This window comes from Solanum pennellii, chromosome 7 (assembly GCF_001406875.1).
Source record: "Solanum pennellii chromosome 7, SPENNV200".
In the NCBI taxonomy this organism is placed as follows: Eukaryota; Viridiplantae; Streptophyta; class Magnoliopsida; order Solanales; family Solanaceae; genus Solanum; species Solanum pennellii.
Genome location: NC_028643.1, coordinates 66,771,267 through 66,788,080, shown reverse-complemented (window position 1 = coordinate 66,788,080; position 16,814 = coordinate 66,771,267). Strand labels below are relative to the sequence as shown.

The 16,814-nt window shown below is 34.2% G+C and overlaps 2 protein-coding genes across 2 annotated transcripts; one reads left to right on the top strand and one right to left on the bottom strand.

The window, feature by feature from the left end:
- Nucleotides 1-2,410: 2,410 nt before the first annotated feature.
- LOC107025957 (organic cation/carnitine transporter 7-like) lies at nt 2,411-5,298 on the top strand. The gene is made up of 5 exons (XM_015226767.2): nt 2,411-2,758; nt 2,844-3,081; nt 3,906-4,389; nt 4,490-4,692; nt 4,932-5,298. Exons 1-5 carry the CDS (start codon nt 2,478-2,480, stop codon nt 5,154-5,156), a joined length of 1,431 nt encoding a protein of 476 aa, XP_015082253.1. The 5' UTR covers nt 2,411-2,477; the 3' UTR covers nt 5,157-5,298.
- A 157-nt stretch (nt 5,299-5,455) lies between these two features.
- Nucleotides 5,456-12,115, bottom strand: LOC107025958 (serine/threonine-protein kinase STY13-like). The gene is made up of 3 exons (XM_015226768.2): nt 11,880-12,115; nt 10,232-11,214; nt 5,456-6,083 (listed from the first exon to the last, which is right to left on the bottom strand). Exons 2-3 carry the CDS (start codon nt 11,128-11,130, stop codon nt 5,744-5,746), a joined length of 1,239 nt encoding a protein of 412 aa, XP_015082254.1. The 5' UTR covers nt 11,131-11,214; nt 11,880-12,115; the 3' UTR covers nt 5,456-5,743.
- Between the last annotated feature and the right edge of the window lie 4,699 nt (nt 12,116-16,814).

Below are 16,814 nucleotides of genomic sequence, written 5' to 3'. Positions count from 1 at the left end.
AACTAATATTAATAATTCATTTAGTTTTTTGTCAAAGTGGAATTTTTGTCTATGTGGAGTGTGATGTGACAATTTTATAAAATAAAAAAAAAGAGTGTATTACACACACCATGGTGAGACAAAAGAGAGAAGTATGTTTATCAAACCAATAAGTGATAGTTTATGTGTGAACCTCTCAGTCTCAATAATTGAAGTATGAAACTCGAAAAAATGATAAGTTTAGGTGTATTTTTAACGGTTATCTCTTAAAATTTTATACATAACTCTAAATAGTATTCACGTGATTAAAAGAACCCAAAAAATCAAAGGATCAAATCAATATATTCTCTTTATTTCAATTTGTTTGACTATTTTCTTTTGTTGTTCCATTTTAAAAAATGACTAATTTTCTTTTTAGCAACTATCTAATTCTAACTTTTCACTTGACATATTTAAGATCACAATATTATAGAACATTGTGATACATTTGACATATTTTTACTTTAAAATCACATAATTCAAAAGTATTCTTTATTTTCTAAAAGTTTAATATCATGTCAAAATAAATCAATTAATTTAATTTGGTGTAGTTTAATTTAGAAAAAAACCAACAAGACAAAGCATGTACACCCCTAAACACGTCTTTGTTCAAATTATGAATCATTAAAGACCATTGATTTATTTTTCCTTTTTAGCTTATTTAAAAAAGAATGACATATTTTTAAATTAATCTTAAAATGTCAGATTTTATATTTAATGAAATGATTTATAACTATACACATATGTGTTAATTTATTATAGATCACACAAGTCTCAAAATTACTTGTTTTTTTTTCTTAAATTTGTTGTTCCAATCAAATTAACTCGTATAAAATGAACGAAAACGAGTAGTAATGATATGATAATAGATTACTTTTGAAACAGAGGAATTGTTAAGTTCCATGTTTCAATGGTACATCAAGAGGAAGAAGAGTTTATTAAAGAAGGGGTTACTTAGAAAACATTAGGGGCTAAATTGTAACATATAGAAGTTAGAGGAGTTAGTTTGTAAGTTGAAGAATCTGTTACAAAGTTGGTTATGAAAAGTTAGGGAGTTTGGGTATATAAACACATGTACATTAATAGCAATTTTTTTTTTTTGCATGTATGGAATTTATGATTATAGATTGAACTGAATCAGTATAATAAAATTTTACTTGAATGAATCGTGGATCTTGGTCAATTCTTTTTATGAGCTAGTGTTTGAGTTGAATTAGACACAATAACCATATGTTCGTATATGCTCTAGACCCATACCCATTGGTCCTGTTCATGTGTTTCTTAATGTTGCTCCCCGTGTTATATTATTCATGCTCCAATTATTCAGTCTTAGGCGTGTAGAGGCTAACATGAATATTATTCCAAGGTCTAATTTGCATTCACGTTGAAAAATACCTACTCACCGATCCAGGTTCTATAATAATGTGTCCAAAGTATTCTATAGTGTATAGTACAAAGAATAATAATGCCTCAAGATGAGTTTCCAAAGATTTACCATATATCATAATATAATCATTATTTTTTTAAAAAAAACACGAAGCTTTTCTTAGAAAGTCTATTCGAGTAGATCCAAAAAAAGGAAATGAAACGTGATTGGCCAGGCAAACAATAAATATTTATTATTATTTGCGTATCTATTTCTTAATTATAAATATCATCAAAAGTTTTATTATACCGTCCATTTTTACTAACATGTGTGACAATGGCGAAAATAAAAAAATTGTTATATATTCAAAACAAAATTACATATTAAAACTCGAGATATTTGACAACTTCATAATTAATAATCGAGAAAAAGGATAAATATACTCCGAACTATCGTAAATGGTATGCAGATACCCTTCGTCATACTTTATGGACATTGGTGTTCATGTCGTCCAAAAACTAGAGCATATATGCCCTTCAGTCTAACAGAAGACTGAATAGGAACACGTGACACAATTTTATCTACCGATCCGATGTCGGATCAATGGATAAAATTATGACACGTATATGTTCGTTAGTATAAAGTGTATAATTTTTGGACGGTAGAAGCACTAATATCCCTAAAGTATGATGGAGGATATACACATATCATTTACGATAGTTGAGAATATATTTATCTTTTTACCCTTAATTGTTTAATACTACTAATATTATCAATTATCACTATAACCTTTTCTATATCCTCTCTTTAATGATTAAACACACAATTTATAAAAAGAAAATGAGCATCCAACAACTTCGTAAATTATAAAAATTAGGTAGAAATGAGTTAAACGAGACATGATAATTAAGTAGAAAATGTGATAATTATGATAGAATTTCTTTTAATTATTATCAAACAAACAAACAAAAAATAATTTTGTAAGCCATGTTAGGTACTCCACTTGTCTATATCTATATTTTTTATATAAAAAAGGGAAGTGTTGTTGATTAACTTTTTCCTCCCACTTTGGGCAGTTTGACTTCACTTGAAAATGGCAACAGAGCAAGCTGAAGATGATTCTGTGTACACAATGGAAGAAGCTCTCACATCAGTTGGAATTGGTAAATTTCAGTATATGGTATTGTGTTATGCAGGTCTTGGTTCTGTTTCAGAAGCAGTAGAGACTATGATTCTCTCTTTTATTGGACCTGCTTTAAGGTCCCAATGGGCTCTTTCTCCTACTCAAGAAAGTCTTATGAGTACTGTCGTTTTCGTTGGCATGTTAATCGGAGCTTTATTTTGGGGGTTTATCACTGATTCTTATGGAAGAAGGCAAGTAATGTATAATTTTATTGTGTTTTGATGTTTGGGAAGAATTTGGTGTTGATTTATGTGTTGTTTGTTTGTTAATGAACAGAAAGGGGCTTTTGAGTATAGCGTTAGTGACAGCTGTATGTGCAATACTGAGTATCTTTTCACCGAATTATAATTGGTTGCTTGCTGTGCGTATGATGGTTGGATTTGGAGCTGGGGGTGGACTTGTGTATGGATCTTGGTTTCTTGAATTTGTTCCTTCAGAATATAGGGGAATGTGGATGATGATGTATGCAGGTTTTTGGACAATGGGAACAATACTTGAGGCTCTATTAGCACTGGTATATCCTTTTCTTTTGCTTTACTAATATGAAATGTTTTTCAATATGATTTTCTTGATCTTCCATTTAATCGCGCAATTTTCCGTTACTCAAGCCACTGTGATGTTTTACCAGATGTGAGAAAGGGAAATAATAACAACATGCCCACTGAAATTCCTTGCTGTTTCCGAAAGAATGAAGAAAGCATAGTAGTTAATAAGAAAAGTAGTGTGATAATTGGAACACAATAAACAACATATGGCCAGAACTACTGATACTACGACAGTTACTAACAAGCCTAGTATGCCCACACATCCATCTTAATATCCGCATCTGCACAACATGCATTTTTTGAACATTATGAGTTCTTGACTTGTCAGCACTCCACCCCACTCTATAGAACTTACCTTTAAGTTTAGGTGGTACCTTCTTATCACACAAGACTCTAGAGGTAAGTCTCCACTTCATTCCTGCTGCCCCAATGCAAAAGAAATTAATTTGTTGAAAGTAATCCTTGATCATTTCTACTGCAAGAATGTGTTTTGTATCAGGTATGCTTCTAATGACAATGTTATGTAGGATTCTCATGTTCAAGATCTTGAAATTTATGTTAACAAAAAAATGGAGTTATAACTAAGAAATCTTGAGCCCAATGTGTTGTGGAAGTAAGTGACTCAGTATAATATCTGGATACTATTCTTTTTTGAAATAGTATAACTACTTTGTAAGTTGCTGCTAAGTTATACATGTTCATATGATTAAATTAAGAATTTCACTAAGGTAGGTGCCACTTTCAAGATCAGGAACATCGAAAACATATGACATTCTCTTTGTTTATGTTGCAGATGATTATGCCAAGATTGGGTTGGAGATGGTTACTGGCCTTATCGTCCATACCATCATTTGCAGGACTTCTGTTATTTGTATTTACAGTAGAATCTCCTAGATATCTATGTGCCATAGGTAGGACTAGAGACGCCTATGATATTCTGAAGAAAATAGCTGTTGTCAATAAGACACAACTTCCCCCTGGAAAGCTCGTATCTTCTCAAGTGACTGAGGAGCATGAGGAATTGCTTTCCCCTGGGAAAAGCAGAGTCTCGATTCTTAAATCAGGCTTCTCATCACTACTTATGCTTTTGTCCCCCGCGTTACTTAGAAATACCCTCCTCATATGGGTGGTTTATATTGGAAATGCCTTCTCATATTACGGCATTATATTGCTGACCTCACTGTTTAGCAGTGGACAATGTCAACATTCGTCAATTGCTCTGAACCTGAATGATGATCAGAGCCTTTACACTAATGTGCTCATAAACAGTCTTGCCGGTAAAACAATTTTTTCTCTTTACTTGTGTCATATTCATCCTAACTAGTCAACAGGTTCCATGTTCTAAAATCTAAAAGTTGTTCTATTTTGGTCTCTCAGAGATCCCTGGAACTATTTTAGCAGCTATAATGGTGGATACAATTGGTCGAAAACTCAGTGTGGCACTTATGTGTGGTTTAAGCTTCCTGTTCCTTTTACCGCTTCTTGCACCTCAACTGCCTGCTTTGACTACTGGCTTATTATTTGGTGCTCGTACTTTCATTTCTGGAAGCTTCGTCATTGTGGGTGTCTATTGTCGAGAGGTAACTATCATGAATACTCATTCCTGTTTCCATCCAGTCAAACTTGATGCATATATAAGAAAGTTAGACTTGAGTATTATGTTCCATTTCTTTGAAGAAGTTTAAAGCTTTCCAGTCTTTCTTAGGCGTTCACCACCTGACTCTCAAGCTAGATGCATGTATTGAATTTGAAAGAAGAGTGGAAATCTTAGCAAATACTATATGTTAGCAACTATCTCATTTTGATGTCTTGTATGCAGATATACCCAACGTCTGTAAGGTCAACTGGTATTGGAGTTGCAAATTCTGTGGGAAGAATAGGGCCTATGATTTCTCCTATAGTGGTGGTGCATCTGCTAAGAGGGTGTCATCAGACGGCTGCAATCGCATGTTTCGAAGCAGTTCTAGCTTTGTCAGCAGTCAGTGTTATGCTCTTAACAGTAGAGACAAAGGGTAGGGAACTAATTGATACTCAGGATGTCTAAATTCATTTTACTTGTATAGAAGTTTCCTCTCCACATTAGAAATGATAAATATGTTTGTATCACTTTCAGTTACCTGTGTAAGATTGGATTTTATGAAACATCCTCTCATATGCAGCTAAATCATTTAAGATTCAACCAAAAACAGTTGAAAGCATGATGTTTGGTAATAGCATACCACTACCACACACACACGTCTTCCTGAAGGTCAATTTATCTCATTTCTATATATTAGGTTTAGAAGAAACTTACCCCACCACATTTTCTGCAATCTGCATAATAATAAAATAAAGCATCAGAGATACAAAAGGTGGATCTGCAAGCACCTGATAAAGTACAATAAAATACAGAGATATGTATAAATACACTTACTATTCTATTATCACTAATCAGAATCTTAAATTCAAGAAGAAAAGGAAAACAAAGAAGATACAACACAAAATCAAACAGTTCCTTGTCACAACTTTCTCCCCTTTTTTCTATCTGAATAAAGAAATTATGCCTCATAGATACATACACATGCCAGACTTTGGAATCACTTCTGTTTAGCCTTCCCAAATCCTTTACTGCCTACAGTTTCTCTTTCCATATCAATCTGTAGTCATGGGTTGACTGATGCAGCACCTGAAGCGGGCCTTTCTGACTGTTGTCAGGATTTCTATTTCTGCAGCCTCGAGCATTCTGACCACCTGAGAGAAGGGTGGTCTATTGTCAGGGTTCCCATCCCAGCAGCGAGTCATGATTTCACCTAGTACAGGTAAACAATCATTGGGGATGGTTGGACGGACACCTTTGTTGACGACTGCAAAAGCTGCCTGCACAGCAGTCATGTTCTGGAAGGGAAGCATCCCCGTTAGAAGCTCCCACAGAACAATGCCAAAACTATAAACATCAACTTTCTGTGTGTAGGGTCGGTGCTGGATCATCTCCCTGCAAAACACAGTAAAAATGCTCTCAAGTAGCCCACAACACCCCACACATGCAAAACCACGAGGAGCAGTGTATTGCTCTTTTGCAACGGGAATAATGAATACATATTGCAAGAAGAAGCAACACACATGCCATTCAGAAAGTATTGCTAAGATATAAATACTGCCAAATTTTTTTTGCTAAAATGTGAATAGATAGATTTTCCGGGGAAATGTGACAGGTTGTTTCCCTTTCTAAATAACCTAACTAAAATCAATTTGTGAATATATTATAATTGGATGTGATTTCTAAGAGTTGCTGCACATGCCAAGCTACAAGCCTTGTTTGACATGAAGATTGCAACTGGGACAACCTTTATTGCATCAACTTTGGTACTTGGCAAGTTCCCATCTATTTTCCTCAAGTCATGCATGCTACTCATCAACACACTACTCATTCCTCGCACAGGGAAGAATTGCATTAAAAAATCTTGTGCCATCACAGCAAAGTGGTCCATCTCAACTGTAACAGCACACTTAAACATCACCAGAGCCACTAGATACGTCCATACCTATTACAAGCATTCTGACAGTGTCTTATATTCACCCACAAATACTATCTTCTTCAACTAAATGTTGGAAAAGATTGTCCAATTGAAAACGAAAAACTTTATCTGTCATATTTCTCTGACAAATGCAAACACAATCACAGGCATTTGGACAGTGTCTTATAGGCACCGATAAACACAATCTTCTTCGACTAAATGTCAGAAAAAGGTTGTCCAATTGGAAATGAAAAGCTTCATTTCTCACACTTCTCTAACAACTGCACGCTTAATCTTCAATCCCCTTTAGTTTTTTCAAAAATGTAATTTCATCTCCCAAGACAAGATTCATCTCTAATATTGTGTTGAAAGCTAGACTGTGGAAACTAATTAAAACAATTGTATCCTAGAGATATATCCACCGATACTCTTCTTGAAGCTTAATTATGTAATGGATCTCCAGCCGATGGAAAAGGATATAACTCTATCTTTCAATTTCTTTTCATCTTGGATTGCTCATCTAACTCAAGGTACACATCCTAACTGCCATATCAAGCCCAAGAAAGAAAATAATAAGCTAAAATAAGGAACACCTTTTTAAAAGAACTTTTGTAAAGGCTAACATGAATAATTTCTAAGGGCTCTAAACCATTGATAAGTTCAGATATCTTCTGGTTTGTTAAAATGTAGCAACACGTTGATCAAGTTTCCGATTGAAAAGGCACCCAAGTAGTAGTGATGCAATAAATAATCAATCAAACAACTAGCTTGACCACAACCAAAAGTTGGGTCCGGCTTTATGGATTTCCAACCACCATGCTCTATTCAGGCCCAAATTGAAATGAACATTTTGTTTTTGTCCTTTTGCTGTAATTATCAATGGGGCATTGGTAATTTTGCTTGTTCTTTCTGTTTTAATCTTATGATTATAAAGTTTATCTGACAACTGCTTAAGCTATCAAGTATGCAAATGCAATGATTGACACAACGACACTACAGTTTACCCATACATACAGAAGTATAATTTCTTAGTAGACAAAGTTATGATATTCTTACATATGTGAATTTGTCCCTTCAATATTCTTGTGTGTTTTTCATGTGACTGTACACATGCTATATCAGCCTATCTAAATCCTTTAGAAAATTTAACGCATGCACTTTTCTTTCATACTTCTCCAAGAGAGATCTAAATACCTGACAGTTCTTTGAAGAAAAGATCTTTCATTATTCTCCTCATTAAATGTACTACTATAATGAGATCACAAAAACGTACCAAACCTAAGAAACTTAACCAAGGGATACTTATCCAACAACAAGATTTGAGCCCATTACTAAGAGCCAAGAGGCAACATTTCAGGAACTGTTCAAAAAGTAGCAGGGCACCAAAGCAAGGGGAGGAAGACCTTGTAGTGCAGTCTGCAGATGTCTCCTTAAGTCAGGAAGTTTCAAACACATTCTTTTATATTCAAATAAAACTCATTCCCCCCTCCCTCCAAAAAAAAAAAACACTCATGTGGTGCAATTACAATGTTTGTCAAGGTGGGTTAGCTTAACTGAACTGCACAAAAAAAAAAGAATTTTCTGATAAATGTGAGAGGGGCATAGAAAAAGGAATTCCTGAGTTCTGGGGATAAAAGGGCAAGATAACAACCCTTCTACTAGGAGAAGGGTGCCTTTACTTTCATTACAAAGGATTTATAAAAAATGATTTCAATTAGAATAACAACTATGCAATCCAAAGCTATATTACTACCCAATGCTCTATAACTTACACCAATCTTCATTACAAAGGATTTAAAAAATGATTTCTATTAGAATAACAACTCTTCTTACTTGTATCCTTTGAAATAAGGCAAGGAGAAAAGACTAATCTTGGAGCACAAGGTGTGGCCTAGCGGTCAATGAAGAGGCGCGACATGGTTTAGACAAAATCATATCTGTCCAAGCCTTGGTAGACCAAGTTATTAGGTACCCATGTTGGCGGGAGTAGCAAGTACCTCGTGAATACCCGAGGTGCGCACTAGTTGGCCTGGAAACAACATTATAAAAGAAAGACTAGTCTTGGAGCTAATTCTGTTGAATTTAAGTTAAGAATAAGAGATGACACTCCCAAAAAATAAGTTGAACCACTTAATCTGAAGTGCCTACAACTATCAAACAGAAATAGTTAACACTTCTCAGTATGTTTACTGTTACTTGGAATGAGCGTCATGAACAATTTATTACAAGTGAGATCTTAGAATGGCAAACAAGGGAATAGAAGATGAGAGACAAATATATGGTGAAGCCAAAAAATATTTAATTAACTTTAACCCTTAAAAAGTTTAAAACGAAGGTGACAGATGATGAGTTTCTGTATACTGATCTAACTAGAACATTCCTTAAAAGCACATGAGAGTGAACTACGGTTCATCTCTACACATCCTGAAAACAAATTTCATGAGCTAGACTGAATTAAGCACACTAAAACCCACAAAGGAGGAGTTTTTTGACACTTCTAGCAAGAGGCACAAATAACTAAGTTTAAGGATTGACCAGAAGAAACAACTTCTCTCTCTCTCTCTTAGCAATAACAGGCACACAAAAGGAATATTAGACACAATCAATCTGGGTTTTCAAAAGGTTATAGAGTACTTAAACCCATCATATTTTGCCCGAGGGGTTAGCTCAATTGGCAAAAGGTGAGGAATTTGCGTCTTAGGTCACAATATGAACACTTCGCGAAGTGAATTAAGGCCAATATAAGGTGGAGGAAGGTAAACTGTTAAAAAGATGGGTCCATGAGTCCATCATCCATAAGTTTCGAAAGCTCCGGTTGGCTCCAGGAAAATTTTAAGAGGAGGGTGGAGGATGGGCCCATCATTCCCAAGTTCCGCAAGCTCCATCGGTCCAAAGGTTTGAGGGAAGAGGGCGAGGCGGGGCGAGTCCACGATGCCCAAGTTTCAAGAGCTTCAGTTGGTTCCCGACAGGTTTCTCGATCATCAAGAAAACAATTAAACCCATCACTTTTTCACTGTAAATCTATCTTTAGGCAATGCAGGTGGTAGTATATTTATATCATTAAACAGAAGATATAGTGCAAACAAACGTTCAGCCAAATATCATGTTGGAAAATAAACATATCTTATTGCTGCCATTTCTCTATTTTCTTTGATAAGTTGAAGGCAATTGCATTGCAAGCACAAATATGTAAAACAACAATGAACCCAGTGTGAGATCACAGGTTTTTTTTTTTTTTGGGTGTGTGTGTGTGTGTGTGTGTGTGTGTCTAAGAGGGTTGAGTGTACGTGGACCTTACCCCTACCTTGAGAAGGTAGATAGGTGGTTTCTGATAGACCCTCAGCAGAACGAACGATAAGAAGCATACTGTATGCAAAACATTTGAATGAATTTTACAAAAAGAATGAACTGAAACCATGAAAGAATCTATGGAACAGCCGAAGCAGCTCTGTGTTATGGCTGATATTTATTGTTTTGAAAAGAAAAATAAAACCAAAAGCTTTGTATTATGGTTTTGCCAAAAGAACAGGCTAGACTAAGAAAATCACTTCTATTTTTTTTGAGAAAGGTAACAGTAAATAAGACAATCACATCTAATAAAGTTGCTAAAGGGTTAGAGGCTTACGGAGCCATCCAGCGGTATGTTCCAGTCTCTGGTGTCATTCCTTCTGTCTGCACCTCAATACGAGCAACCCCAAAGTCCGCAATCTTGATTGATTTATCAGCAGAAATTAATAAATTGTCAGATTTCAGGTCACGATGTATCAGATTCAGGCCATGCACATATTCCATACCCCTTGCCACATCCAAGGCCTGCTTCACGGCTAACTTCAAGGGCACAGATCGATTTTGTCGCCTAGTTAGAAACTGACGAACTGACCCTCCTTTAGCATATTCAGTGACAATACACCACACCATGGGTTTACGGCATGCACCAATAAACCGAACAATATTTGGATGTTTCAACCTTGCCAACATCATAACTTCCTGCTGAAACTGTTGCTCCATCAAGTGAGCCCTCTCAAGATCATTCTCTGGCCTCTCTAGAAGCTTGATAGCAACATCCTCACCATTGTAAGTTCCCTTGTACAGTTTACCAAAAGCCCCTTGAGCAAAAGCTGGCCCCATGTTGAGCTTCCTCAAATCAATTGTCCACTCATCATAATTCTCAAGCCCATTGGTAGGAAATCGGGGATCCATCAACGCTTTAGCTAGGGCATCATCACTCAACCCATGAGAAGTTTTGCCCTTATTTACACTAGCTGCATCCGAATAGTTATTGTGGACACGCTTGAGACCCTGATGATTTAAAATACGAGTATGTGAATCATTTGATCCAACACTACTATTATCCATCGACATTGCAACTGAACCTCCACCATTGCTCATCTGCAAGCTCCCATAACTGTCGATTGACATATTTGACCCTTCACCAAGCTTATGGTAAAAATTTTGTGTGAGACCATAATGATCATGGTTCTCATTTAAGTCTATAAGTCCCGCAAACTTTGGAGCCTCCAGCATTTTCCCCTCAAAGCAACTGCAGAAAAAAAACTATAGCTTCTTTGGCATGAGGATTTGTAAGTCAAACTTTAACAATCCACAATCCTGTAGAAAAAAAACATTAACTATCAAAACACAATAAACATAGACAAGAAAATAACTAAACCAAAATTAAATTCAAAATGAACACACAGAAGAAAAGTTCTTTGGTCTTCACTAACAGACAAGATATTGTTCAAAGGAAAATTGTCCTCAACTTTCAGTTCATTTTATTCATTCAAATTAGCTAAAATGACTAAATAAAATTAAATCAGTAAATGTAATTAATGAGTATATGCTTTAATGGAGCAATAAGGATAGAAATGGCAAAAAGCCCTTGTTGAACCAATTTTTTGCTACTAAGAGCTAAAGTGAATTTCTGAGTAAGAACTTTCTTTGAGTTACATGCAGAAAAATCTTCAAAGCCTGAAACATCTGAAAAATTAACTGAAAGAACAAGTGAATTTGTTGAGAAAAAAAACATAGATAGACCGACCCAATAGTAAGAAGTTCCATTTCCCTTATCTCCCCCAACAGATGAAAAGTTTTAATGGTAATTTACAACAAAAACGCCTTTCCGATTTGAAGCTCAGGCTTGAAAGAAAACAAGTCAGATAACTGAAGCAACAACAAAGTTATAGAATTTACAGCTGAAAATTAACACATAACCCCAAAAAATCAACAAATTAGGTGATCTAAGGATAAAATTACAGAAAAAAGAGTAAAATAACCTGGATCGAGTAGACTTGACTTTGATTATCTTGAGATATGGTACGGTATAAGTTCCGAAAACAAGCCGATCGACCGGAAAGCTGTAAAAAGGAAGTCTGAGGAGGAGCAACGGTGGAGAAACGACGACGTTTAAAGAGATAAAAGCAGAGAGGAGAAGAGAAAAAGGAAGTAAATGAATGAATTGTTTAGCTTTTTCCAGTTAGTCTTCTGTATTTGGTCTCTGGTTTTGTTTTAGTTTTCCAGGACACATTACTCTTCTGTCCTTGCATACCCCATTTGGTGGGGTCTACCTTCTAGACTCCACACCTTATTACTTCGTCCGGATAGTTTGGTAGAGTGTATTAAAAATAATATTAAATATAATATATTAATAAGACTAATGTTAATTATATTAATATTATTTCATATATATTGTTTAACTTGATGTACTAAAATAATAATAAATTTTGCATAACTTTTACTCCTTCCGTCTTATTATATTTATTACTTTTCAGATTTTAAGATTAAAAAAAGTCTATCTTTTTTATCGTAAATTTTTCATAGATGTTTCGAATATTTTGAATTAGCACTTAATATGACTTATAGTACTTTTTACTTAGTTACGAATATATAAATTTAAACTTAAAAATTTATAATTTCATGTACAATTTTTCGATCAAACTTAAATTGTTTGGCTCCGAAAAATGAAAAGTGTTACATAAATTGTGACAGATGGGGTAATTTAAAAAAGTTATTTACAAGAATACCCTCCACATTATTTAGCTTAGGTAAATGGAAAGGATTTGAGGGATAGTTATGTCATTGATCAATCTTATGTAGGTGTTGAAGTTCTTTGTTTCCATTAAGGAAAATGGTGTGAAATATATTTGAATTTTGATCGAAATTCTTGTTACTATACCAAACTTTATGGAGGATCTCTTTCCCCCCTCCCTCCCGAACTATTTAATACTGTATTTTAAAAGCATTTATAGTACTATTTATAATTATACAATATTTTTTATGTTTACGTGGATACATATATACCTTTAAAATACATTATTAAATAGTGCAGGAAGTAAAAGATTTTTTTTTTAAAATTTTGGCATCATAACAACAATTTCGATCAAATTCGAATATATTTCACACCTTTTTCCCTTTCCATCACTAATACTAATAATATGATTTTTTTAATGATATTAGTAATATGTACCCCCAATACACAATACTATGTATAAAAATGTGCTAAATAAGGTATTAACAAAAAACAAAGTTAATGAATGCATTGTTTTTCTAGTACACTCTATCAAACGGCTATTTAGTAGGGGCATTTGGTAGTAAAATAAATCTAGCTTATCCAAATATTATTTTTCATACAACTTAGACGACGTTTGGTAGATAGAAAGGAGGCAAGTTATTTATATAGAATTAATACAATATTTAATTGACGATTTAGAAACTTGCATTACTAATTCATGTTTAAGTTATGAGAGAATTTATGTATTGTTTTACGCATCTATAGAAGGTGGAATAACTAATTTATGCATAATTAATCATTGCATAACTAATATCTGCACAAAATAATACATAATTTCACTCATAACTTATACTTGTATAACTCTAATGAACTATCAAACGATCACTAAGTGTCTTAGTAGATGTTTGGCATGCAGTTTCAATTCATGATTTGAATCAAGAGATAAAATCTCAAATTTTCCCCCAAAAATGATTTGGATATGTATATATTTAAATATATAAATAAGAGGTTTGTCACTTAATTATTAAAATATCTTTATGATAATTGAATTAATTATGAAGAATAATTAGACTTAAAGGCATTTTAAAAAGTGGAACTTTCATATATATATATCCACTCAAAAATAACCTACTACTCTCCATAACTATAGTTTGATATATATATATATATATATATATATATATATATATATATATATGTATGTATGTATGTATGTCAAGCACAATTGGAAGAGGGAGGAGGGAGGCGAGCGAGATTGGGAGAGGGAGGAGAGAGGCAAGCGAGATTGGGAGAAGGAGGCGAGAGGCGAGAGATATAGGGAGAGAGGTGACTTGTATTTGTATATCGATTAGATAACTGTATATTATACATATGCATTGTATATATGGAAGTGAGATTGGGAGAGGAAGGAGAGAGGCGAGCGAGATTGGGTGAGGGAGGAGAGAGGCGAGCGAGAAAGCGCAGAGAGTGGGAGAGAACTAAATTATATATGTATATCGGTTAGATTATACATATGTATTTGTATATTCTGGCGAATCATACATATACAAACGTAGCTAATTATACAAACTCAAAGTCAGTCCACGTAATTAATATATAATGTTAGTCGCGAATGTAATTATAATATACTATAGCTATGATAAGTAAATTAACTAGTATATTTCCTTTACAAAAATATTTAATTTTTGGATATATCAAAACAAAAATATAAAACAATCTAGAATATTAAGGCAAAAACATAATTACGAACTAAGAGTGAAAAAAATCAATATATACATCAAGAGAATCAGGTTTTCTTTTCTTACATAGCTGGTTGCTTTATGTTCATCAAACAGTATTGTCAATAAATCATCAATCCTTTTACGTAAACTTTTCATCACTCTTTCAATCCGTTGAAAATCCATCCAAGTTAATTTAACTAATTTATATAACAATAAAATATCACTAATACTTTGGCAGCAATCATCAATTCCACCACCATATCTTAAATTCGTTAACCTTTGTCCCTTTTTCCACGAACACTCTCTTGCTTATTATAACTTGACTAATCATGTTTGTTTTCATGACCCAAAAACATATGTGATTGTAACACCCTGTATTCTAAAAAGGGTAATGAACTAACATTCAAAACCTACCGGTGCCATCCATGAGGACCACTGATGGTCCGTAGGTTTACCTAAGTACCGTAGGTGGGGTTCGTGGATTGGCCACCCAAAAAGTTGTCCAAGCCTAGGAACACGACAGGACCTACGGACCGTAGAGGTCCAGGGGCCGTGGTTCGAACCCCCAAAGATCAGGTCCCAGACCACCTAACCACGGATGTGTAGGACGGATCGTAGGTCCATCCACGGTCTGTGATAGTGGTGTCGTGGGTCATTGTTTGACAGTTCTTTTCAGGGGCAGTTAGGTTTTTTCCTAATTAATTAATTAATTCCTATACTATGTCGTTTTGCCTATATTTAGAACCCCTATATAATCTTTTTTACCCCAAATTTACCCCATTTAATTCATTATTCCAAATTCCACAAAAGAAATCATATCTCCTCCCAAATATTCTCTCTCTAGAAAGCTTGAAGAAGAAGAAAAATGATTCAACTATAGGGTTTAAAGCTAAGATCTCAATTACTCCATTGAAGATAAGCAATTGGACTTGAGGTACGATAGGCTTCATCCATGAAATCTCTTACATTCATGGAGTCCCCTAATTCCTCTATTTCAAAAGGTAGAATTCCCAATTAGCTAGTGTTTTCTTCAATCGCCATGAATTCTTCTGATTATTTATCTTAATGATTGAATTATGTTTAAATATGCATGTATGATGATTTACAATGCTTTTATGATGTTTTCCTTATGAACCCATGCAAACCCCATGTTTTTCCAAATTGTGATCATATGATGTGGATTGTTGATTATGAAAGAGGAATTTTATAATGTGAAGCATAAGCATGAAGTAATAGAAGTACATGAATATATGACAAAATCCATATCTAAATCATTTTATAGATTTTGTGATTGAAAGTAAACTTTGAATCTTGAAAGGGCAAAGTATCAGTTTATGCATGATCTTTTGAAACCTATGCAAATGTTAAAGGGTGATTTGAGAGTAAAGTGTCAAATCATGATATTTTATGTTGTGTTGTGAAAGGTTATTCTCATAAACACATACTAGCATGATGTGAAAGGTTTTCTCACATATAAAGGATTCTTAGGCTGAAAGAATATTCTTACTTAATTGAATCATGAATAAGAGCTTTCCTAATGAAGTAGCTTAGATTGACAAGATGGCATGTCTTTCCATGGATAATGAGTATATATAAGTAAGAAAATATTGTTCCATGGAAGTTATGGTTAGCACCAAGTAGATATTGACATTGAAATGGGCGCTCTCCCGCTAATAGATGTCGAGTTTCTAGAAGAAGTCTCATGAGATGGAAGTTCTTCCGTTAGTAGAGTTCGATTTTTAGTATCAACCTCCTTATTCCATAAATTATGTGCTCTCATAGGATGATTAACTAGTGGATCCACTTAGGCTGCTAGAAGTTCTTGGTTCTACCTTAGGCAAGTAGAACAATCCTTTTTGGTGTTGGAGATATCAGGTAAATCATGTTATAGCTCAAATGGTCTCTATGTTAATTAAGGATAATTTTCCACAACAAGACTATAGTGAACTAAGGTTACTGAAGGAATATCTCTTGCATTGACCATGATATTATGACTTATGTTTTTTTAACTTTTTTATATCATGTTTTACTTGGTCAATTGCATGTTATGGAATGAAATGTCCCATTTAGAATATTTTAAATGTTTTTATGCATAACTGTCATACTTAGTGCATTTTTGTACTAACGTATACTCTTGCCTACATTTTCTCCAAATATAGGGTTTGACAGACAGGATTCCCATTTTAGTGGCTAGATCTTGGACTTTGATTCTTCCCCAAGCTTTTTGAGTCCTCATGGTGCGAGAGGACGAATTACTCTCATTTTATATTCTCTTTTTGTATATTTTTTTTTGGACAGGATGTATGGCTAGGCCCAATTTCATTTGACTGTAATAGATGGCTATGCTGAGACATGTGTTTAAACTTTCTCTTTTCTATAAAACTGTTTTAGACTTAAGATAATTGTTTTACTCTTTATTGTTCTATTTCTTAAGTTGTGAAAACTAAGTGGCTTGTATGGAGTCCTTCGACGCTTTATAC

Coding starts and splice junctions, on each gene's coding strand:
- LOC107025958 (XM_015226768.2), bottom strand. CDS start 11,130: ATGCTGGAGGCTCCAAAGTTTGCGGGACTTATAGACTTAAATGAGAAC. Junction 6,084..10,231: donor ACATACCGCTGGATGGCTCC/GTAAGCCTCTAA, acceptor TGTGTTTTGCAG/GGAGATGATCCAGCACCGAC.
- LOC107025957 (XM_015226767.2), top strand. CDS start 2,478: ATGGCAACAGAGCAAGCTGAAGATGATTCTGTGTACACAATGGAAGAA. Junction 2,759..2,843: donor ACTGATTCTTATGGAAGAAG/GCAAGTAATGTA, acceptor GTTAATGAACAG/AAAGGGGCTTTTGAGTATAG. Junction 4,693..4,931: donor TGGGTGTCTATTGTCGAGAG/GTAACTATCATG, acceptor TCTTGTATGCAG/ATATACCCAACGTCTGTAAG.